The sequence below is a fragment of the Heliangelus exortis genome, chromosome 1 (assembly GCF_036169615.1).
Source record: "Heliangelus exortis chromosome 1, bHelExo1.hap1, whole genome shotgun sequence".
NCBI classification, from domain to species: Eukaryota; Metazoa; Chordata; class Aves; order Apodiformes; family Trochilidae; genus Heliangelus; species Heliangelus exortis.
The window spans coordinates 140,448,129-140,471,848 of NC_092422.1; the positions used below are offsets into that span (position 1 = coordinate 140,448,129).

General features: G+C 38.3%; 1 protein-coding gene across 11 annotated transcripts in view; it reads left to right on the forward strand.

Moving 5' to 3' along the window:
- Positions 1-447: 447 nt before the first annotated feature.
- The window catches only part of MYBPC1 (myosin binding protein C1), a 78,362-nt gene continuing 55,089 nt past the window's right edge, over positions 448-23,720 (forward strand). For 4 of the 11 annotated variants that reach the window (XM_071728036.1, XM_071728102.1, XM_071728056.1 and 1 more), the window contains exons 1-2: positions 449-822; positions 21,471-21,503. In XM_071728036.1, the coding sequence (XP_071584137.1) occupies positions 798-822; positions 21,471-21,503 (58 nt within the window). In that variant the 5' untranslated portion in view covers positions 449-797. Of the gene's footprint in view, positions 823-21,470; positions 21,504-23,720 lie in introns of all 11 variants that reach the window. The other 7 variants (XM_071728045.1, XM_071728065.1, XM_071728110.1 and 4 more) reach the window with 3 other exon arrangements.

A 23,720-nucleotide genomic window follows, 5' to 3' on the forward strand; every position in this document is an offset into this window, starting at 1 on the left:
TCTCTCATCTCTCAGCAGTGACCTCTCTAGTTAATGAGGTGGCAGTGCTGAAAGGAATGCTATGATCTCTGTCAAAGCCAAAATGAGGGTGGCTACAAGAAAAGGACCCAAGACAGCGTATCAAATGTAAGCAGAAGACAGATGTAGTGGCTCTTTACTGCTCCAAACAGGAACAAAATAATAATTTTTTCTACCTTAACAGTACAAAATACTGTACTTCTCAGCCCATCTTTGCTTACCGCTTTCTTTCACAGGAAGGACCTGAAATGTCCCTGCAGGCATACTTCCTGTTACCTAAAGGGACTTATTTGTCCTTTAATGTTGTGGAAAAAGGTGTAAATTGATACAGGTAGTGCCTGTAAGTCCTGCAGGCAGGAGGGGCTCTTTAACAGTGTGGCAGTCTGTTTTTCAGCCACTGTCTGTGTGTGTCTGTGGGTCTGCACGTTAGAGGGAGAGACGCGGAGAGCGAGCGCCGAGGCTGAATTTAGAAAGTTATAGATGTTCTCATCAGCCCCATGCAATGCAGCAGAGATTCCTTCCAAAAGCCAAGGGAGCAGAGGCTGCAGACAACAGATGTGAGAGGGGTTCCCATAACTGTCAATTTTCAAAGTGTTTGCATTGAAAAGAGAGGAGGTGCTATCTTGATTGATATTTCGGCCGCAGTATATAAAGCAGAGGAATTCTTCTTACCCTCTGCTTGTCACACTGGTCTGCATACTCTCTCAGCTGGACTTGGGGCTACTACTCACAGCATCTGAAAGGCTGAAACTCACTGGGAATAAAGAATTCCTGTAGCAATGCCGGAACCCACCAAGAAGGATGGTAAGCATAGCAAATATTACCTGAATGTTTCTTAATTACAGGAATTATGAGTGTGTTCACACACAAAACACCTTTTAGACCATTTTTCAGCAACAGCTAATATCTCAAAGTGGCAGCCGTGTAACATCACCATATCATTACAGAACACAGACCCTTTTAAACTAAGAATTAAATTTTAGTAAGGGGCAGGCAGTACAAAATCGTTTTGTACTCCAACTATTTTAGACAATAGACAATACCTTTGCAGAGGTATTGATAAAATACATGATTGGGCAAATTCTGTATTCACTTTTTAAAAACTGCAGTATTTTTGGAGTGCAGTTAGTGGTTTCTCGATAGGTAAAATTTTGAAGCTCTCGAAAACAAGGAACAAATGCTTCTTACAGTGTAAAAAGTCAGCCTGTTGGTACTATTGTATTACTGAATCTTTACAATTTATTGAATACAAAGGATGTTAATCAATTTTAAAATTCTAATGAAAATATATACTGTATGTCTAGTGGGTAAGTGAAGAATGTGGAATTTTTTTTCTACAGTTCAAGCTGGAATGGTACATTTTGCCATGCTACAGAAATTATCATTTCGTATTTCAGAAGGATAGTTAGAGGGAGCATTACTGGTCCCTTTTGTGGTATTATTAAGTTCATAGCAAAGAAAATGAGTATGTAGTCTGGTAGCAAGATACAGCATTGTCCACTGGATGCTGCCCAAGCAGGTGTAAAGCATTCAGGGTCTATTAATTAGTAACCTTTTTAAAGTTTGTCATTATTTGTTACTATTTTTTAAATTTAACTTAAATAAACTTCTTGTATTTGTGTTACTTCCATAGCCCTTCTTTTATTTTGCTTTAAAATTTAGACATTTGAGTAAGAATTTGTGATGATTATTGTTTAGCATTGATAATATACATAGTTTCTGCAAAGCCATAAATGTGCAAACAGTTTATGCCTTGCAAGTCCTGGCAAAAAATAGGTATAGAAACAGGTTCCCTAATGCATTCCAAAATGCAAAACTGAATTTCTTCTTGAAGATAATCTTGTGGAAAGTATGTAAGTCATTGAACAGCATTTCTTTACCATCGTTTCTTTAAAGATCTCATAGGCCCATCTGTATAGTTTGAATGAGTCCATTGGATTTAACACCCTCCTATCAAGAGCATTTGCTGTTTTTCAGTAGTCCTTCTGAAATATTTCTAGATTTATGAAAGGCAAAAGCAAGAGCAGCTCTCAGGAGCATTAGGCAGTTTCAGCACCTTGCTGGGTTGGGGTCATATGAAAACTAAACTTTTTGTATGACTGAGTCCTAAGCAAGTAGTGTTGACAGAATAACGTGATCATTCTACTTACTGGCCCTCCTTAGTGCTGGAGGACAATGATGGATGAAGCTTTCTTCTGAAAATAGCTACACCAAGTGCATGTATTAATACAAGTGCCTAATCCCCTATATCAAACCCAGAGCCAAGCTCCTTCTAGAGTGTCTGATTTGTAATTCAAATGATTTACACATGTATTAAGTGTCCTTTTTATTTGATCTGTTATTTGACTGGATATTACACAGTTTAATCAGAATGTGTTCTGAGGCTGCCAACTGAAAAAAAAATATTTCTGCAATTTCAAAAGATATGTGCTTTGTAGAAAAAATTTTAGGAGGCTCATGTTTTTAAAGGTTATCATTTATTTATGTATTTAAAGGTTATTATTCTATTTTAGACTCGATTATTTCAAAGATGTTCTTACAATGCAGTGATTACAAATGCTGCTCTGTAATCGTGTTACAAAATAACTTTAGCAACTTTGTACAACATCATAGAGACAGTGGAATAAATGTAATTTTTGGTGAGTTGATATTCAGCAAAGTAACCAATATTGAAGCCTTCTGTTCTGATAGAGGTAGAGTTCACAAGTAGTAATGAGCTCTGAAAAAGTGGTACATGCAGTTTGTACACTGGTTGGTCCTCACCTCACAAAACTTATTTTCAACCAATAAATCAGAGTAATGGTAGGTTTGTCTGAAGTACAATAAGAGACTAGATGCTTCCTAAAGATTTTCCATTGATCAGGATCTCACCTGACTTGGTGGCAGTAGCTGTATAGCAAGTACAAGTACTTACTAGTGGCAGGAGTATTTGGTACTAGTAATAGTACAGTAGGAGTAATGCTACTACTGGCACAAGCTCTACTAGTAAGAATTCATAAGCTTACACCAAATGATTGTTCTCAAGGAAATTTCCAAGGCATGAAGGACTGAAGGTAATCCATTAATAAAGGTGAACTTCAGACTGACTGCATTCTAGAAGGAACCACTGGAAGGACTCTTTGAGGAACCTTTGAGGAACTTGTTGGCAGACTACTATAGAAAGCAGAGAAAAAAAAAAAAGGCACAGGCTTCTGTATCACACAAACACCTAAGCAGTATTCTTCTGACATTTCCTAAAGAAGCAGTCTACATGAATGATCCTAATCTCCTTACTCTCATAGGTCCTGCCAGTTAAGAACAGCACACACAAGAGCAAGCAGCTGAGAAACTGGCTAACACTTGAACGTTAAGAAAGTCTCAGCTTTGCATTTTATTGTCACTGAAGTCTCTGAAGTAAATATAGCTAGATTTTTTTCAGAGGCAGTGTTGTAATAAGCTCACAGGCTTTTTTTCAGGCCAAATGCTCTTTGAGCTATTTTAAGATTATTAGATTAACAAAGTGAGAAATTTCCTGTCTTGGTGAGAGTATAGCCTAACAGTGCACACTTGACAAATAGGATCACCAAATTAAACACACCACTCAACTAAGAGAAGGCTGCTGGGGCACTTCAGCCTAATGGAATTTGTCACTGTAGAATGAGACTTCCATGCTTAATGATTTAAGGCCTTTATTGTTGTATTCCAAAAAAGTCAAAGTCAGTTGTGGCTACCCTGGAGTATGTTTTCTTGTTGTAAGATAGATTTATCTTGGCTTGTTCAAAATTTCATAGTCTCAAGGTGAAGACTACCTCCATGGTTTAAATGATCCCAGAGGACGAGCAAGATAGGATTGTGGAACCAAAGACCTTTACCAGTGTGTTTAAATTTAAAGGCCTTTAGTTTTCTTGGTGACAGGAGAACCTTCCTCGTATAATTACTTTCTGCAATTTATTTTAATCATCCAGTCAGTCTTTCCTCTTCCCCCCTTTCCTTTAACCAACATTCATCATAAGAGCTGCCCATTAATTACACGCCCTCTTAAACTGTCACAGGCCATGGCATTTGGGCACGCTTTTGTAAAAGCACCAAACCTCTCCAGAGTAATGGTTTCAAACTATTTGTGGGCATTGTCCCACAGGGACAGGTGCAAGTCTGTCCCTAGTAGGCAGCTCTCTACATTTGTAGTGTTTTTCCCAGTCTAGGAAATAAGTCATCACCGTGAGTTAAGCGACCATTGCAGATTTTAAGCCAAAGCATTTATCAACTATCTGCCAACTTATTTTCTGAGGGTTTGCAAGCTCTGCTTGTATACTGGCTGGAACATCCACATATTGGAAAGGAATCAAAATAAAAATCAGTGTGTGGGCTGCAAACAGTGTTTCAGTGAAACTTTTTTTGAAGGTATGAAGAGCACAGACGTGAAAGTTGTGAAGGAAATTATGTGCAAATATTGTCTGTTAGAACAATAATCTCCAAAACATGAAGCAATTTGTGAAAGGAGCAAAAAAACCCCATATTAGTAGAGACTGCTTTGAAGATATGCTGTTTTCTCTGAAGAAGGACAGTTGAAATAGCCCGTACTGCTATGGGTTTTTAAACATTACTGATTTGGTTTCATTGCATGATTGTTCTACAACTACATTATTTAACTATAACTGTAAAACAACTTTCATCACAGCTCATCATATAAGTCATAGAAGTGGACACGTAGAGCAGCATTCCAATAGGAAACCAATATCAGTATCAAGTTGGATAAAAGTTAATTTATCTCAGATTTATTTTAGCATCATATTTTCAAGGCTAGAAAAATTTTCAAAGGTGAAAAAGATGTTAAATCAAAATTCTGCTTTGGTATACAATTTTGGCTTGCATCAAATAAACCCCCAAAACGTTGTTGATAGAAAGTTTTCCTAAAAATTCAACAAGCCACCATGTGAACATTGTATTACATTGCTCAGTGCTTTTCGTGCAGAAGGCTGGACCTGTATAACCATTTGCTTACGGCACCAGACTGGGCAGTGCAGCTGCTGCTGTCCTTGTTGCATAGATACATGCTTCAGCGAAGCAAAAGAGAAGCATACAGATATCCATCTTCTGCCATCATCACTGACTCTCTCCAGGACTGACTGTAAAATTCATTCCCATTATTTCTAACTTCCTTCAGTCTTGGAGCCAAATCACATTCGAAATCAGGCCTGTCTATATCGCTTACAAGCACTGTATGAGTCACAGGTAAACGAGTTTTCAGTGGATGAAGGAAGGAGGAAACCTTAACCCCTTATCTTATTTTCCACTTCAATTCTTTAGAAAGTTTCTCTTCATCACCTTTAGCTAATAAATTTAAAGCCCTCACAAATGGAAAGCAAACTTACGCCTAGCTGCTGTAATTGGATCTGTGCGGGTGGGCTCCGCTCCCATCCTGAGCCCTGCAGAGCAGCGTCCTCCTGCACAGATCTTGTTGCACACTGGGAACTGAGTTGTTCTTAGACTGCCTTTGTCCTCCCAGTGCTAATTTCTTACTGATGTGCCCACACTTCCTTCTGAGATACCAGAGCATCTCAGATTTATTCTTTGACCTTCCGCCTCCACTGCTCCACTGCTAGTTTAAGAATATTTTCCCTATTAGATTAATTATATTGGTAAAGAAAATGCCCCAAACTTGATTTATTGTGGACATGGTATTTTTTGTTTTATTACCGTGTAAACTGAAGGACCAACAATTATTTTTTTTTATTCCTATACAATCCATTTATTTTATTTTATTATTAGGGTAGGATAATGCAGGAGTCATCTGGCTTAGTGTTGGTTTTAATTGAGTTGAAAAGCTTGTCCACCCTGTGCAAAAAGCAGTGTATCTATGTGCAAGGAAAATATTTGCTATCTTTGCAATAAAACAAAAAATTCTTTGAGTTTAGGAGGAAAGCAGGGAACAGTCTTTCAGCAACCCAGAGGGTGCTTTGTACGTGGCAAAACTGAAATTAGCAAATGCTGCCTTTGTGCCTCCCTGTGCTGCACCTGTTGGGAAGATAAATAAAGGACTGTCCAGCTCTTTCCCCTCATACCTCCTAAATATATCACTTTAAGAGAGCTTTAAAAAAAAAAAAAAAAAAAAAAAGCAAACAACAACTATGCAACATTAACCTTTTGTTTCATGAAAAACAGGATGAGTTTCTCCATAGAAGATCTAGAAAAGAAGAGGACAAGGTCTGCGGTCACATAGCAAGAAATTATGAGTGAGATCCAGGGTGACTTCAATAATCAAATCATTAGTAGCCACCATGCATATTAAAAGTCTTTGGATAATGTGTTTGTATATTTTGTGTTTCATGAAGGGACATCCAGAGGGTTCCTTGAAGTGGAAGAGCAAACAAAGTTTGAAAAAATATTTCCTGGAAAAATTTCCTTTGGCATAGGGACAAATACTAGACTTCTCTCTCAGGAAAAAAGCAGAGATTCCAGTATTAGGTGTCTAAATTTAGAGTGAGGAAAAAAAGGTTGTTGTCATGCAGACAATGATGTGATTTTGCCCTGAATGTACAAACCTGTAAAATAAGGAAGAGGGAAAACGGATAGAATCATTAATTTTAGCTGAGTTTTCTCAGTCCCACTGCAAAAAGCTTTGTGTCTGGAGTCTGAGGAACCGTGTGGCTGAGAATCAGCCCCTTCTCTACCCATCCAGCCCTCTCTGCTCTCAAGTCACAACCGAAGTGCTGGTTCTGAAAATGGTAAAAGGTTCCACTTTTTCACTGATGCTAGGAAATGAGTATTTGAAGCCATTTTCCCATCATTCTACTGGAAGAGTTTGCTGCACTTTATGGCCACTGACAGACTTTATTCTTTTGATTTGAAGAGCTGCTGGTGCTTTAAGAGTTAGAGAAGAGAGGCCTGATCTGATGTGAATGTCCAAGTCAGTTCATTGAAAATGCTGATAAGTTTGCAATCGTACAGAGATCCCAAGGGTCTTCACACCATCACAGGAGATCTTCGGGTTAGGAACCAGATACCCAAATGGAAATGTGTACAAGTGACCGAGGTGTCCCCATTCCCACTGGAGTCAGGGACAGCAGGTCATTACAGTCAGTGGAGCCCAGGCTGCTGCTCAGCTGACCAACCAGCAGTTGCCTAAACATAGTTGCCTCCTGCCATATGAGACACTCACGGATACAGAGAATATCCATTTTGGGCTGGAAGATATGACTCAGGACCTAATGGAGATCTGCAACACCCTGCAGCAGCAGCTAGAAACCAGAAGGGTATGCTGCAGCATCTGAATGTCAGCTATCCCCTGTGTATAAGGAAATGAATTGAGCCATAAGCAGCAATTTTAGGTTGAACAAAAATCTATTTCCATTGATTATAATGGTAGCTTGGACCCCTAGCTCACATTGTAAACACGTTCTTGTGTCTCCCTTTTTTCTTTCTGAGTACCTTGACAATAAGACAGCAGAATTATACTCTGTAATTTGCTCAATTAGTGTCTCAGGATTTTCTTCAATGGGCAGTTTTATAAGAAGACAAGGAGTGAATGCCACTCCAGCATTATTTGTATGTGATACTCAGGTGCTCTCTTTCCATAAATGAGGGAATACCTTGGGCCCAGATTCTCTTGAGACACCACCCAGTAACCTACCATGTAAGAAATGCTACTTTTTCATTATTTTGGAGACCCAACTGGTTTTACTGCATTGTTGTTTGTTTTTTTTTTTATAAGAAGGAGTCAATGTACTTTGTTTCATGGCTAATATGAGTATTTCAATCCACTCAAAATTAAATTTATTTTCAGCGTGAATGAGAGGAAGCAGAAACTTGCATTTCTGTTCAAATCAGTGTTAATTCCTCTTCTTTCTTTCTACATTAAGTTACTCTCATTTCCTCCTACAGCTTTATACTGTCAGATGAATGACCAGTTGCATCAGAGGCATTTGTAGCAAACCCTTTTTATGTTAAATAATAAGGTTTCTCTGAATTATCTACATGTTCAACAAAACACATGTAGATTAAGGAATTTACATTCATTCCTGTTTCTGGAATATATTTTTTCCTAATTTCTCAGGTATGGTTTTAGCTCCTAGATCTCACTGAACTAGCAGGTGGTTTGGCCAAGATGAAGAGACTTGCAGAAGAGTGAGAATTAGAGTCAAAATCCACTCCTGGGGATATTTCTGTCCAACTGAATGACAATTCCTAAGAAGCCATTCTAGCAAGCATGTTTTGATTAAAGTTTCAGCCAATCTTCATAGCTTCCTGAGACACAGTATGGATAGAAAGGAAGTTACCATAGATTCAAGAAATATAAAGTTATATTTCTGCCCAAAGACCTCTCGGAACCCTAAAAAATGCAGCACTCACAAATTTGAATGGTTTCTCTCTGGCTTCCCTCCCCCATCACCTATGTCTGTATTGCTAATGGAATCTCCACAGAGCAGTCTGTGTGACCTATGCTAAGCAGAGCAGGACATCTCAGGTCCAGACTGCTTAGAATTTCCTCTTACAAAGGAGACAAATCACAGCTACAATCCTCTACTGCTTGGCCAAGTGTCTTTGTGTGTGTATTCAGTTCAAAGGGCCAAAATAACCTCTGACCTCTGCTGTAGTTAGCCATGGTGGAGGTGTTAGATGTCATAATACTGAGATTCTGGACACTTTGCTGTCTGATAGTGCTGGATGCAAGTGAATTTAGGATGTTAGGCTTGAGTAGTGTCTGGAGGCTGCTGAACATGAAGTCAAATATAGCACAGTCTCAGAAAAGTTTTCAAAATTCAAAAAACCATTCACCACCCTAAAAAAAATTGCTTCATGTTGAGCCTTGCAGTAAAATTGTTAGTTCCAGCAAGGAAACTCATGGATACAACAATGTGCAAGTCAGTCCATGCAAGTCACTTCCTTGCAGTGCAGAGAGCTGCAGTACAAGGATGTGTGAGTATGCCTGGGTGACTCATTCTACAGTTTAGAGGAATCCCTGTGTCTCATCTCCATGTTCCCAAAAGTGCCCAGGCAGTGCAGCAAGATGGGGGTCCTGCTCTACCTTGCAGCAATGGAACATATTCAAGAGAGTTGTTGCTCTCCCTTACTTGGAGATCAGGAAATATTTCTTACATCATTTCCTATCCCCTGGCCCTATTACTGATTGAAAATAGCATGTGATGATGGAAGTATTAGAATAGAAGTATCTTAGGGCAGTAGCCCTTATATGTGATGGCTCCAGAAAGTTATTTTGGTCAGGTGATTATTACAAAAAGCTCTGTTCTAATTTAATTTTCCATAGGATTAAATGGTGGTTTTAGTGAGAGTCTGAAAATGTTGTTCAGTAGTACCATGATGCTTCCAGAGAGGGATCTGTGTTAAAATACATGCTCATCATGACTCTACGGGCTCAGAATAACTTCATAATTTTATCAGAAATGCCAAGAGTAGATTGCAATCATACACAGACACAGATGAAGATTTCCTTTTTGCTCAGATTTTCGCTTATAAATCTTAGCTCTCTGTGCATAGACATAAACTGCAGAGACATTTGATAACTTCCTCCCATTGAACTGATTGGATGAAACACTTTAGGCAGGGGCTCAGCAAAAGCAACTTGCAAAACAGCTCAAATGGTCACTTTTTTCTTTCACAGGAGACGTGATTTGCTCAAGCAGCATGCAGATCCAATCTGAAAGCCTATTTTGCCTTCTCTCAAAGCTCTGCAGCTGTGATGAAATGAAACTGAATACAGACACAGCAAAAATGGAAAGGGACCCCAAATGAAAAACTTAGTGGTTCAGTTGGTAGGATAGGTCTTACTCCTCGATGCTCACCTACTCCTGTATGCTGGTGGACTGGAAAGAACAGTAAGACATAGTTGTTGAACAGCTGTTGAATTCCAACCTTTGGATATTTCAGTATTCACCTTCATATCTTTCTTCCACAAGATCTTTTCTGTGCAAGAGAAATGCACAGATTGTGACACCTAGCACCCATCCCAACTGTTCTGGAAGGTAAAAAAAAACCCAAAACCTTACTCTTACCAGTCTGAGCTGATTTAGGGCCTCTCACTGTTTCCTGATTTAAAATGAAACATTTTAAACCATTTTCACACCTGAACATCCACAGAAGTGCACTTCTGATCCTTTTCATCACTTTATTAGTTTCCAATAGCACTAAAGCATTGTTCCTTGCAAAATTCACAGAAAACACTTATCCCTGGAGATCTGGAGACTATCTATGGCTAGAGATATCTAGGAACAGTCACAGGAGAAATGCCATGCAGATGGAGTAATCCACTGGCGAATGGCTTCTGGTTCTCGAGTTGTGATATTCACGTAGATGGAGATAAGCATACACATAACTGTAGCACATTCAGTATCTTCTGTTTTTATAAGAACATAGTATCTAGGCCAAAAACTTATTTTAGACCCAAAGAGGAGCTGTAATACCAATGGAGGCTGTGGCTGCCACTCCTCCACAGATGCAGACTTCAGTGGAGGCACAGAGGGTCAGATGCCTGATGACATTTTTTCCATGGCATTCCCTCCAGCCTTACTAATCTTTCATCTAAGCTTTCCTTAGCCCTATTTTTAAAGGGGAAATCTGACCTCTGTCCTCTGCCCCTTCTTCTTTGCCCTTGTTTTGCATTTCCGTGTTTTGCATTGAAGGTTTCTTTCTTACCCAACAGCATTTTTAGCTGGAGAGAAAGAGTATTCAATGAGCTGTGACTGTTATTCAAAAAAAGGATCTTAAATGCATTTTGCTGTCATGCTTTTTAAGAGCTTTCTTTTATACATATCACTTACAGATTTACTGATGTAAGCCCTCACTGTTTATCTGTGGTGGTGTTTAGCCTGCTGTAGTGTTTACCAAAAAGGCAAAGTTAAATGATTCTTTTTACAGTGAAGCTTATAATTCTCACCGTTATCTTCTTTGCTGCGAAATGAGATCGAGAGGTAGAAAATATGACAGTGTTAACACAGAGATATATATGTAATTTTGTATGCCTAACACCCACAAGGGGACATACGTGACTTTCCTGCACGTAAATATTGCTGTGCCAAAGGCTGGCCTGGTGCCATATGTCTCTGGGGTCTAAACCTAATTTAGATCTAAATTTTTACCTACAGAAAAAGTCCTTTCTTTCCACATGTGCAAAACACTCCTAAGGGTTTTGCAATACAATGTGGAATTGCCAGCATCTGAGCAATAATAACTATTTATATGTAAACATTCTTACAAAAAAAAAAGAAAACTAACAAAATCAGTACATAGAATTTCCATTAAATAAATAAGTTTCTGAGTTTTAAGGTAACTTCTGATGCTTTCAGTGTTTGGTATTAGCAATACTGCTTCTCAAATACAAAGCTTTCCTGCATTGACATTTATGGGGATTTTTGAAATTCTTTTACAGCCTTAATTACAAATCATCTTTGCTTGGCATGTACAGGAACATCAGCACTCACAAATATAGCCACTGAATTTTCTAGTCCATAAAAATGAGTCACCCTTAGTAAACTGAGGGGATGCTACCACCTTCGTTTTTATCTTCAGTTAATTATTTTCCACAAGTCCAATGATTTAAGAGTAGCACTGGGTAAAAGAAATCAGTAAGTAATGCATTATTAGGGATTAGCTACTTGGAATGATCTTTAATTTCCTGTGCACCTGACAGCCATGTGTCAGGGTTCCTCCATACAATCCCCTTCTGTAAGACGCTGTCTCTCAAGAGGGGGCCAAGCTCTCAAGCGGAGATGACAGGAGAGTTCTCCAATCTGAAGGAAGTCTGAGCAGACTCTTCCTTCTTGAAAAGACTACAAGGTATCAGATTATCCACTGCCCACTGTCAAAAAGACTTGAAGCAAATGCTTTTCTTATTTTGCATTTGGACACAGTCATTACAGCATTTAGACTCAGGTGACAAAGAGCTGAGAACAAGATGAGAAAATTAGTCCTGGGGAAATGGCAACATGTTCATGTTTGGTTTTGCCCTGATCCTCAAAGAAAAGTTTACATTCCAAAACTATGGAATAGGAAGCAGATTTCACTTTAAAAAGGCTGAAATGTTTTATTCTGAATTTTGGCTAAAATGAAACCTACCAGCATGTCACAAATTCTTCCTTGCAATTTGCTACAATAAGTTGGATTCCACGAATTCACCTCACTGTTGGTTTATGGGGAGGCCCTCATTTTTCCTTAACAGTCAAGCTCCCAGATGTGGGATGATTTCCCACTACCTGCATATACTTACATGGCTCACAGGATGAACCTGATTGCACTGAACAACATGAGGCACAGTCCTTTGGGGAACTCACTCCAGTGACACAGAGCGTCCGGTCCGTGTTACGGTGTCCATGAAACAATACTGCCATGAGTTCCTTTGATTGAGATTGAAGTATTTTAGGATAGAGCAGCAAAAGAACATTGCTGTCATTTGGGTTAAGCAAGAGTGAAGACATTTTTCTACATTAGGGAATTGCTTCCCGAGCTAGTTTAGAAATTATCTGGAAATTCTGAAAGGAAATTCTTTACTGGTTAAGTACTCACCTCTTGAAATAACTGCCCTTTCAACTTTAGTGCTGCCTTTTATCCTATAATAAGACATGTAAATGCCATTGAGAGTACATTGTTAAATTAGAGAAATACATTACTGTCTTTCCTGAGCAGCAGTGCTTTGTTTTATGAAGTTTTTAATCCAATTGCCTTTTTCACTTTGTTACATATTGCAGCTTTCAGAAAGCAAGTCAGCATTACTGAATGTACTATTTCTGGTGTCATATCATGATGCCTTATGCTTTCTTTTTTTCCTTTGGAATCTCTTGAACTAAATGAAATTATTTACTTCCAGAGAAAAATTATTAACAAACTATTGATCAGACATTGGAATGGGCTGCCCAGGGAAGTGGTGGATTCTCCGTCCCTGGAGATATTTAAAAAGAGACTGGATGTGGCACTCAGTGCCATGGTCTGGTAACTGCAGTGGTAGTGGATCAAGGGTTGGACTTGATGATCTCTGAGGTCCCTTCCAACCCAGCCAGGTCTATGATTCTATGATTCTATTGCAAAGAAGGGTAGGAAACTGAGAATGAAGTACATTTCCATACTTCTATACACAGGATCAAATTCAACTGGTGAGTGAATTAATTTATTTCAGTAAAAACATAGCAAAAATCAGTTAGGTCTAGGTTCCTTAAAACAAGATTTTCAGTTGTGTGGGCTATGAGTCATTTTGAACCCTTGCTTTCACATTAGCACCTGCTGACAAAAAATGCATTAATTTACGGGCAATTTAACACATTAAAAATATGTTGCGCTGGTAAATGAATCACAAGAAATTAAAACTATGCTGCATTCATGCATTTTGTGGGGTTATGCAGAAAACACTTTCTCCTCAACACTGTCACCAAGAAAACCCAGCTCTCTGTGGCTGTGTCTTTCCTCCCTTCCAAACACTAAAAGACAGATGACTCGCCTTTGAACTATGAGCCAGACCAGTGACTTTTAACCTGAAGACAAGAATCAGACCTGCTCTGACTCCTCCCTGCTCTCTGGAAGTCACAGTCATCCCTGAGGCTGGGGCACCAGGCAGCAGATCTGCAAGCCACCAGCGCCCCTCACAGGTCACCAGCCACGGCCACCAGCAGGTTTAGTGTGAATCTGCTCATAGACCTTAGTGAGACCTTTAAAATACCAGTTGTAAAACAGGCAGAGTCAATACTCATAGGTCGACTACAGTATAGTGGGACTGATTCTGTAGAGCTTTCACTGCATCTACAGAAATCTGTGCTACCTGCTCAGGCTAAAGAGAACCGTGTTTTTCTGGTATGAAACTGTCAGGGAATATTTATGAGGCTGAGAAGGACAGATCATCTGTTTTAGGACTGCTTTATTGCTGGTTTTACAACACAAAAATAGGAACACTGCTTCCATACTTTAGACATAACACCCACCTAGTTGGAAGCACTTACACAGCCAGATTTGTCCTTCCCTGTTAAACTGAAGCCAGAAGAAAACCATGTAGTACATTGCCTGAAGCAACATTAAAGAATGGTTCAGATGACTGTGAGTAGGTAGGTGAGTAATTCAGAATTTCATGAGTAGGGATTAATTGCAGACTTACATTAAATCAGTATATAAACTCATATGGTGCCAGGATACAGGAAAGTTTGAGACTTTCTATCATTGAGCTATCATCCATAGGAAGAAGCTGACTCTGGGTGGAATTTCCACAGTTTTCACTATGCAAATATTATGGGGAATATGACTCTTAATAATTTTTTTCAGTGCTTTTTAGGATTGTATATACCTCATTTTAGAACAAGTTTTTCAGTGATAGTTCAAAATAAAATGCTTTTCTTTCCAAGGCTGATAAAGCCTTCCACAAAACGTATAGTTATGGTGGCAAGCTGAATTACCTTACCAACACAAGTTGCTTTGGTAAACACCATAGCATGTCTCAGCAAAATCCTTTTGAATTGTAGATTTTGTGGGATAGAGAGCCTCACAAAATTTTAGTTTTGAAAGTAAAAAAAAAAAAAAGCAACCCAACTTTTTTTTTTTTTTTTTTAAGATGATGGAATTAGTTAGAAAATTCTGTTTGTGAAAAGCTGAACGGAAAATTCTTTAGTCAGAAAATTATTTAGTCAGAAAAGTTCAGCTAAGTGTGCCACTCATATTACAATCTACTCTCAGTCTGTTATCTAAGAAATAAAAGCACAAATACACTTTTTTTTCTCTAGGATACACAGTGCTCAACAAATAACTTTTACAGGTTCGCTTCTTTGAGATAAATAAGATACAGTGGAAATACAAATAGGATTTAATGATCCCACATCGGTGCCTTGTGGGCTGAGTGGGTTAAAAATGAGTTTGAGAATGCATGGGAACCACCAACTCTATCTTTATTATCTATTTTAAATACTGTCAACACTTGGCAGCCTTCTAGCTCCCAGTTACAGTACATATGCAACTACAAGGCTGCCAAGGGAGCCTTGCACCATCTGATGAGGGTGCTGACTGCTGATCACTGCCTTGTACCTACCAGAAATTAAATAGGAGGGGTGTGGGGTGGTTAGAGCATGGATTATGTAGTTACTGGACAGATTACTTGAACAAATTTAGGTGACTACAGGTATGTAGCCAGAAGTTTTATTTGAGAAATTACTTTCATTCAATTTTAGAGTGTTCTTTAGAGTTTAATTACTAGGTGAAACCAAAGATTTCAAAAGAAAGTTGTGAGAGCGAACTTCCATAGGATCAGATTTTATTTAATTTATTTAATTAATTTTATTTAACTTTATTTTATTTATTTAGTAAAATGGGAACTGCAAGGAACACATTAAACAAGCAATGGCTGCTTTATGCTCTTCCATAATTATGGGTGGCAATGAAGACAAAATCTGGAGTAGCCATCTAACCTGCAGCTCCTCAAGAGAATCTACAAACTATTTCTTTGGTGTCTAACCCATTCCACAGAATTCATTATTATTGGGCTTTTGTTCCAATGGTTCATTCAGTTTTTCAGTCCTTAAGTTAGGAAATATTATTCATTTATCATATGATGGTTTGATATTTATCATATGATGGTTAGATATTCATTCATCATATGATGGTTTGACAGGAACCTGTGGACCATAAAATCCTTTATAATTAGAAGCATTTGGATTATTCCTTAAAAATTAATGTTGTAGGTGAGATTATAGGATGGGGCTTATTGTTATCCTTTTTTTTTTTTCTTACAAGCTGAAATTCATTAGGAAGTTTTAGATATTACTCAATTGTAAAACTAAATATATAAGAAAACTTACTGTTAAATTTATTGCTTTTCCAGTCCCTAGCTGAAAATATTTCACTGAATTATGATTATTGGAAAATTTTGGTTGTTGAAATATAAAATTTATTTCAGCTTCAGTGAACATGCTGATTTGCTCATTTTGCTGCAGTAAGAGGCATTATTTAATGTAACGTTGTGGGTTTTTTATGTCTAACCAAACACAGTCACTGCAAGCCAAAACAGCCAGTCTCATTTACACAATATTAAAAGAAGAAATAGAAAATAGAAAACCATTAAAAATTTACCATTTATTTTTTTATTAATTTGTAAATTAACAAATTTACAAATTTACCATCATAATGTTGGCCACAACAATAGTCCTCTTTGCAGTCACCAGAGCACCCCTGCTCAGTCATTTCAGATCTTTAGAACTACTTTTTCTCTTTGTTGACAAGAGTCTTTTTTACTTCAATTTAATTCCAACCTAAAATAGTAAGAGTGCTTTTATTTATTACAAATTACTTTGAATCAAGCACTCGGTTTCTCGGCTCAGTTGATCTGGGGTATTCTGACATTAATGTTTCCCAGTGAAATGCTCATCGTGCTTGGGTAATCTCTATAGTTTTTTGAGCAAGTTCTTGTCATCTGAAAGATGAACCTCTGGCTTTTAATCATATCAGTGGTGCCACTGCTACTCTGCACTGGCCTATGTAGTGACCCATAAAAAAAGCTCAAATTATTTTGAGCCATTTCTCTTTTTCCCAGCACCTCTTTTGGAAGGGAATGTAAGTTAACATTGAAAGGAAGAAGCTTTACTGCTTTTCTCTGCTGATGATCTGGACATGAGACCTCTCAAGCAGCTCTTCCACATGCTCCATCCTTTCCTGCCCGCTTACTTCAATCTGCCCCAGGAGAAAACCATGAGCTGCAATAGCAGCTCTCTTGTCTTGTAGGAGCAGCACAGAGGGGACAAACCTTGCAGAAGACAACTGCACAAGAGCTGGGGTGAGCCATGCTCTCTCCCCAAACTAGCATTTTGTCTATTTTTGTCTGAGTAGCACAGTCAGCACTTTGGGAATGCCTACGTAATAGTTATATTTGTCTGATCCCTTTAGACTACGTCCGCAAGCTTAATCCACCTACTTAAATTTGGCAGAAGTTGACAGATCTTTGTGGTAAAAAGCATTAAGTGACCATCCTCGTGCTCTTTGACATATGGAAGTCACTTAATATGCTGCTATTACACAGGCTGATGTCATACCTGTATCTGTGATGATGCAGCTATATCCCTGCTTTCCCTTTCAGGTTAATGGGAGTAAGCCCTCTGGTGAGACTGGGTGAGATCCTGGCTCCCTTGTCTATTCAAACCCAAGTATTTTCTGGGTCATAACCAATCCATACCTAACTGCAGGGAGAAATTCATCCAGGACACTCTCCTCCTCCCTCTTGCAAATGTTCCAGCTTGGTGATGGTGAAATACCTTTAGATTTTGTGCAAGCTCATTTTAATTTCAAGTAAGGGGAAAAAATACAAAACTCGCTATTCATTTTCCAATATTATTGAGGATTCCTAAGCCTACCCAAAAACAAACCTGGTCATGAGTAAAGAGTCACAAAGTGAGAAGGGTTACTCAGACAGACATCTTTCCCAGTACGCTTGCAGATAACCTGTAGCTCTCAAATGCTTTGAATATTCTGAGTCCAGAATATTTTGCTCCCAGGTCTCAGTAGTAGAATAGACCCCAGAGACTGTTTTAGAACTGTCAGCATGCCTCATTATGTTTACACTTCAATGTGAAAAGTAATATATATGATGTAAAGGAGTTACTATGCCTGTTGCTGTCATAGAAGCCAGTGGAAGCGGGAATTTAGAGCCCTTGAAAACGAGTCACCACACATAAGCACTCCACCAGGTCCCTGCCAAAGCTTCTTGTGGTTTTGAGGTCGGATGTCAGTGCAGCCAGACCTAAAATGGAATTAAACTTTAAAAAAATTATAGTCCAAATTTAACACAGTTCTTAAGTGTTGCCATAACTTTAGCACATGGGTAATCTCATGGAATCTTTGAAAGCTTAGTTATCTACGTGCATAGCAAGAGATTTTAAGTCTTATTTTATCTGAAAAGCTGAACATTATAAATGTGAAACAGTAATGGAAAATTTTTGGTAATGGGTCAAGTTGCATCTCCTGCTGATTTTCAAGAATGTATGTATGCATGTACAATTATAAATCACAAATAAAAATGTCTTGGCTCTAGGTACTCATATCCTATGTCAAACTGGATCCTGAATGCATCTCATGACATGGCTGAGACATGAAAGCATTTCTGGAGATGTTATCTAAGTGACAGTTGTGCTTTCACTTTATTTGCTAACTACACTTCTCAATATGTTATCCTTTCTTAGTAGCGATGTAGAAAGGACTGCAAAGTAAATTCTTTTTTATTATTATTTATTTTTTGTTGTGGAATTCTATTTAGCTAGTTGCTTTGCAAGATACCCAGCCAATGAATAACCCGAAATCTGGGTTTAGCATGGCAAAACCCACTGAAACGAAACATTCTTAACTTCTTAAAGAAAGAACTGCAAAGCCTTTTGTCTTAGAAACTGAGGCAGAAGTCAACTTCAGTTGCTTAGCAGAAGGCCCAGCTGACGTTATGGTACCAATCTGGTTGTGACTGGACCCGTAGCAGCCTCTTCCTCCCAGAGCTCAAGTGGCATCATTGCAACCTGGGGAAGAAACTTCTTCCAAGGGGCTGAGGCATGCATGCTGGAGGCAACACTTTCTCCTCCACCAGCCCCCCTGACAATGCCTCAGGAGAAAACCATATTAGGCAATGGGGCTGCTGGGAATGGCATCTGGGGCCTCTGGTGAGCATGCCTCCAAGGGAAGGAGCACAACCATAAGCTGCTGGTTGAGTGCACACAGCCTGTTCCTGGCTGACAAGCCTGTTGCAGAGGTCAGCCAGAAAGGGCTCTCATTCTTTGGGGAGGTGGAAACTGCTTGATGCTATTAATGGGTTTTTTCCTGGCTGTCCTCAGGAATGGAACTGTAAGAATGACCATGAAAGGGGTCCCACATACCCAAAAGATTATGTTGAAGTCTCTCCTACGTCTCTGCCACTGCCTGGAACTCTCCCCCTTTCTCTTTTTCTCCTACAGAATATTTCAGATCTCTACCCTGAGCAAAGTTCTTGCCTCAGTTTTCCTATCAATAGCCCAGGACCCCTTGAATTATGGTGTAGAAAATAAATTACTGACTTCCTGGACTGTCTTCAGTCATCACATCATCACAGAATTGCAGAATAGCTGAGGTTGGAAAGGACCTCTTGAGATTGTGTAGTCCAACCTCCCTCCTAGGAACAGGTTCCACTAAAGTAGGTTGCACATGACATAGCTCAGGTTTTGAATATCTCCTTGTATGTCTGCATGTATGAGAGGAAGTTCAGACTATAATAATAGTGTTTCAGGTCTGATCTGTGCTGTAGATTTTCCCTACTTCTAGGTACCACAGGACTGGAAAGATGTGTGATTTCTTACCAACACAACTGTATGAGGAAGCAATTAAATACTTTTCCAAATAAAAGAAAAACTCAAGGCGAGTCCCTCGAAAGGCTCATAAACTTTCTATCTGAGACTGCAAAGTGCTTGGGTTGGTCTTTTTTTGTAGAAATTTGTGTCGCTTGCTGGTGAGCTAGTGAGAATTTTCCAGTTCAGTGTTCATAAGAACACTCCCTGTTTCTAGCTATTAAATTTCCGTAAGACAAGGGAATAGTGAACAATTTTCTGCTATAGGTTTTCCATGAAATACATAGGCTTTTGTGCCACAGAGCTGCCACTTTATTCTCAGGAGAAGCAATGAGAAACATCCTGGTAGTACATGGGAAATGTTCCAAGATATATTTGGTGTATTGGAATTTTCATGTGAAAAAATTCTGTAATTTCCCAGGCCACAATGCAAAACTTAGACCACAAAAAAGAAATTGCCACAAACTATTTTGTTATTATCAGACTATGCATTTATTGTTCTTTAATATATCTTCTCCCTTTTATTCTCTATCATGGGTGCTCTGACTAAAAAGCTCTTTACCTGTAGAGAGGGATTCTCTTTGGAGTCTCTATAAGAATTTTCTATAGAATCCAAGTATGTGGCTGGAAGTTCCTAAATAATATCAACTCCACATGGTCAGCTTAAAATTATATTTGAACTAAAAGTATTCCTCCTTTTTAACAATTACATGGATTTATTAAGAATGAGGAGTATGAATTGGTTATATTTAGACCTGAGTGCAAAGGAATAGCCTTACCAACATCTGTAGGTGACAGAAATCAAAACTTTATTTCGTGCATATAACGGAAGGTGTAGTCCCAAAGGTTAATACCCACAAGACAGAAGTAGGAGCCATCTATTCTTACAATGAAGGATTTCAGCTTTGGAAATCTTTGCTTGCAAGTGGTTCAACCGCAATAAATATTACTGTTTTCTACAAGCATAGCATTCTAAGACTTTTACAGGTTAAGGTTTAAAACTTTAATGTTTTAAAAATAAATTTAAGCTAATATTCTCTTACGTTTTTAGATCAAATGTGGTCCCAAAAAGGTAACATTTAAAGAGGATAAAAAGCCTGGTTTCTGTAACACACATTTGAGAGGGAAGTGATTTAGATTAAAAAACAAGACTGAAAGAAAAAAAAAACACATTGTAGGTCCTATGCAGAGCAGCAATGCTCATTTTTTACTTTCTGCTTACACTGAACTCTTGATCTAATGGGGTCGTGAAAATGAGAAAAAGGTCTCTGGATCCTCTGTGCATGATCCTCCTCAGTTAATGGATCCATTGCACTTCATAAGTAAATTCATACCAGATATTCCTGTTGATGGAAAGTTTGCCTAAACATAGGATATCACCTGACAGAACCATATCAGTTTGGTAAATTATACATTTAAGTATAGGCTCAAGACCAATTGACTTAAACAAATCAAATCCAAACCTGAAATTCAACTTGAATTCCATGATAGTCCAGAACTGTCCTGAACTGGAATTGCCAAAGAGTACCAAAATGTACAGGGGCACAACTGTATAAATTAACATGAATACAAGCATCTAGATGACCTGTGTGTGAGGGAGAGGCCTTATTGCTTTCTACAACTATCCAAAAGGAGGCTGTAGCCAAGTAGGGGTTGGTTTTTGCTGGCAAGTAAAAAGTGGTGGGATAAGAGGAAATGGCCACAAGTTGTACCAGGGAAGGTTTAGATTGGACATTAGGAAAAATTTCTTCACTGAAAGGGTTGTCAGGAACTGGAACAGGGTGCCCAGGGAAGTGGTGGAGTCACCATCCCTGGAGGGATTTAACAGACCTATAGATACGGTGCTTAGGGACATGATTTAGTGATGGACTTGTCAATGTAAGGTTAACAGTTGGACATGATAATATTAAAGGTCTTTCACAACGTAAATGATTCTATGATTCTGTGATTCTACAGATGTTATATCTCCTCACACTGACCAAGTTCAGTACCCTCTCTTCACAGAGCATAAGCTTAAGGCCTCTGACCATATCACTCTGAAGATGCCATGTGTTGCATGTATGAAAGAAAAAAAAAATTAAGAACAACATAAAACTACTAAATGAACTCAAACTGTGTCCAAATTCATCAAGCATACACCAAATGTGTGAAAAATATTTGCTTTGACTGGAAGCTCAGTATCTGTCTTCTTCCCTCATTTTTCAGAGAACGAAACTGAAAGTGCACCAATACCTCCAGGTTAGTGTAAAAAATGCAAATTTGCTCTGTAACAGTAACAATGATTGCATGAGACTGGATACTGCATACCCATAATATGATTTGTGCTCATTGTCCCTTTGAAAGTAAGAGGACAGTAAGAAAAGCTTGTCCTAATAAGCTATTCTTATTTCACTTTGCCTGAATGTTGATTTTTCAGACTCAGTTTTGCAAGATAATTATTTGCATTAAAAAAATGATACCAGTATTCTTCAGGATACAGGAAAACTGTGACTACCTAAATTCTGTGGATGTTATTCTGTCTTCTTTGGTGCTTAACAGCATCTAATTACTAATTAGCCTCTCATTTCTGCTAGAAAGTACACTGTGAAAAAGTTGAAAGAATCCAGCATAGGGTCCATATCACCTAATCTTAGCCATCTGAAGATCAGGTATCTTGTCCATGTTGTTCAAGCAGTGCTCCACCTATAATCAAGGTAGAAATCTTGGGTCATATCCTGGATAATCCACCTAAAATATCACTGGATGTCTATGTATAGAGGATTGACCTGAGGAGTCTGGTTATCCAGATTGAAGTGGGCAAATAACTTCCAGGCAGGCAAAGCTGGGTGAGATGGAACTCATTCCTAGGGACTAGGGCTTCAGGCAAAGCTGGAAAGATTTCCAGATGGAGCTGGAAAGGTAGGCATGCCTTTGCCTTGTGGGTTTGATTTGCACTGAGTAATTTGAGTTATATTCTCAGATGCAGGTTAATACAGATACAGATACACATCTGGATACATGTCTAATTTAACCATTTAACCAATTTTATTCTGTGTAGCCACCTAAGCAGCAATATCAAACAGAATAAATATTCTCCAGGTGTCAAACTCACATTTATTTACAATTTGCAAATTGTAAATAAATTTTAGGAGGCTGATTCAGAAATTTTTGTTTAAATGATACAATCTTTCATTTAAAAAATTACCAAGTCTGGAGGTAGTAGTACTATTTGCCACAAGGAGTTTCATGTTTAAGTAATCCTTATTTTATTTTTATGTTTGGATGAAATCTTTCATACTGCATATATTTCTAAGAAAAATTAATTGATATTTCATTCACGATGGTCGTAATTAAAAGTTACGGTTACATGATGGTCAACTAAAAAGTCTTTATAGTTTATATTAAAATAATTAATTTCAAAATATTCACACTGAGGTTCTTATCTGATATACTTTGTACTTGAATTAATGTTCTCTATCAGTCTTCTAAGTAGAACTGAAATGTGATAGTAGAGGGAAAGGAACCACATCTTTGAAGCATTATACTAAAAACATCTATAAATATTTTCAAATAAACGACAATCTCTGTTTCTATTTAAATACACAGATATGAAATCACTCATATAACCCCCTTTCTTTTACTCATACCTGTGCTACTACTGTAAAACAAAAAGAATGTCAGTATGGCACCCATATGTTTAGGCACAGATCAAAGTGGGATACTTCTAAGTTGGAAATGCCACTCACTTCTTCTAATTTCCTTCTGCCTAACTCAAGATGCTGTCATCTTGGATTAGAAAGTGGTATCACACAAACAGGGAAGCTGGATGTTGAAGAATCCAAATGCTCTAATACATAAATAGTTCATTGGCCATAACTGGCTCCTTGAACTACACCAGGAATTTTTTGGCAAGCTGTTTTCAGAGCTCTTTCTAGATCTAAATGTCAAGCCATCAGATTGGAATTCAGACATGTTACCACCTGACAAGAATAATGAATTGTCCTAACCCCAGTTCCCCAGTTCCTGCTGGGAAAATAAAATTATTCTGCAGTAAAATTCCCATTCAAAGGGAAAAGCTTTGACCATCTGGCCAAGATGGACAGCCTCACAACTGGAGGAGGACAACTTGGGGAACGCAGGGAGAAGCATCTGAGAGCCTGACATAAATCCAGAATTAGGCCTTGTCCTCTAAAAATTTCAAATTTTATTCTCACAGTTACCATGGCTAGGCATATCTGAACAGAAAATCAGGATAATCATAATATCAGCTGTTTCTTGCAGATGTTACCTCCATGGCACAAAAGTTATCTTAGATCCATCTTTACAATGTTAGTCCACTAATCTTCATCCACACCTGTGTTTTATCAGGCTGTTGGCAGGTAAGTTTTCCACAGAAAGTCATTGTTCACAGCCAATAGGATATCACGTGTTTACACCTTGAAGACAGCACAATTCATATGATTTCACAATTTTCTG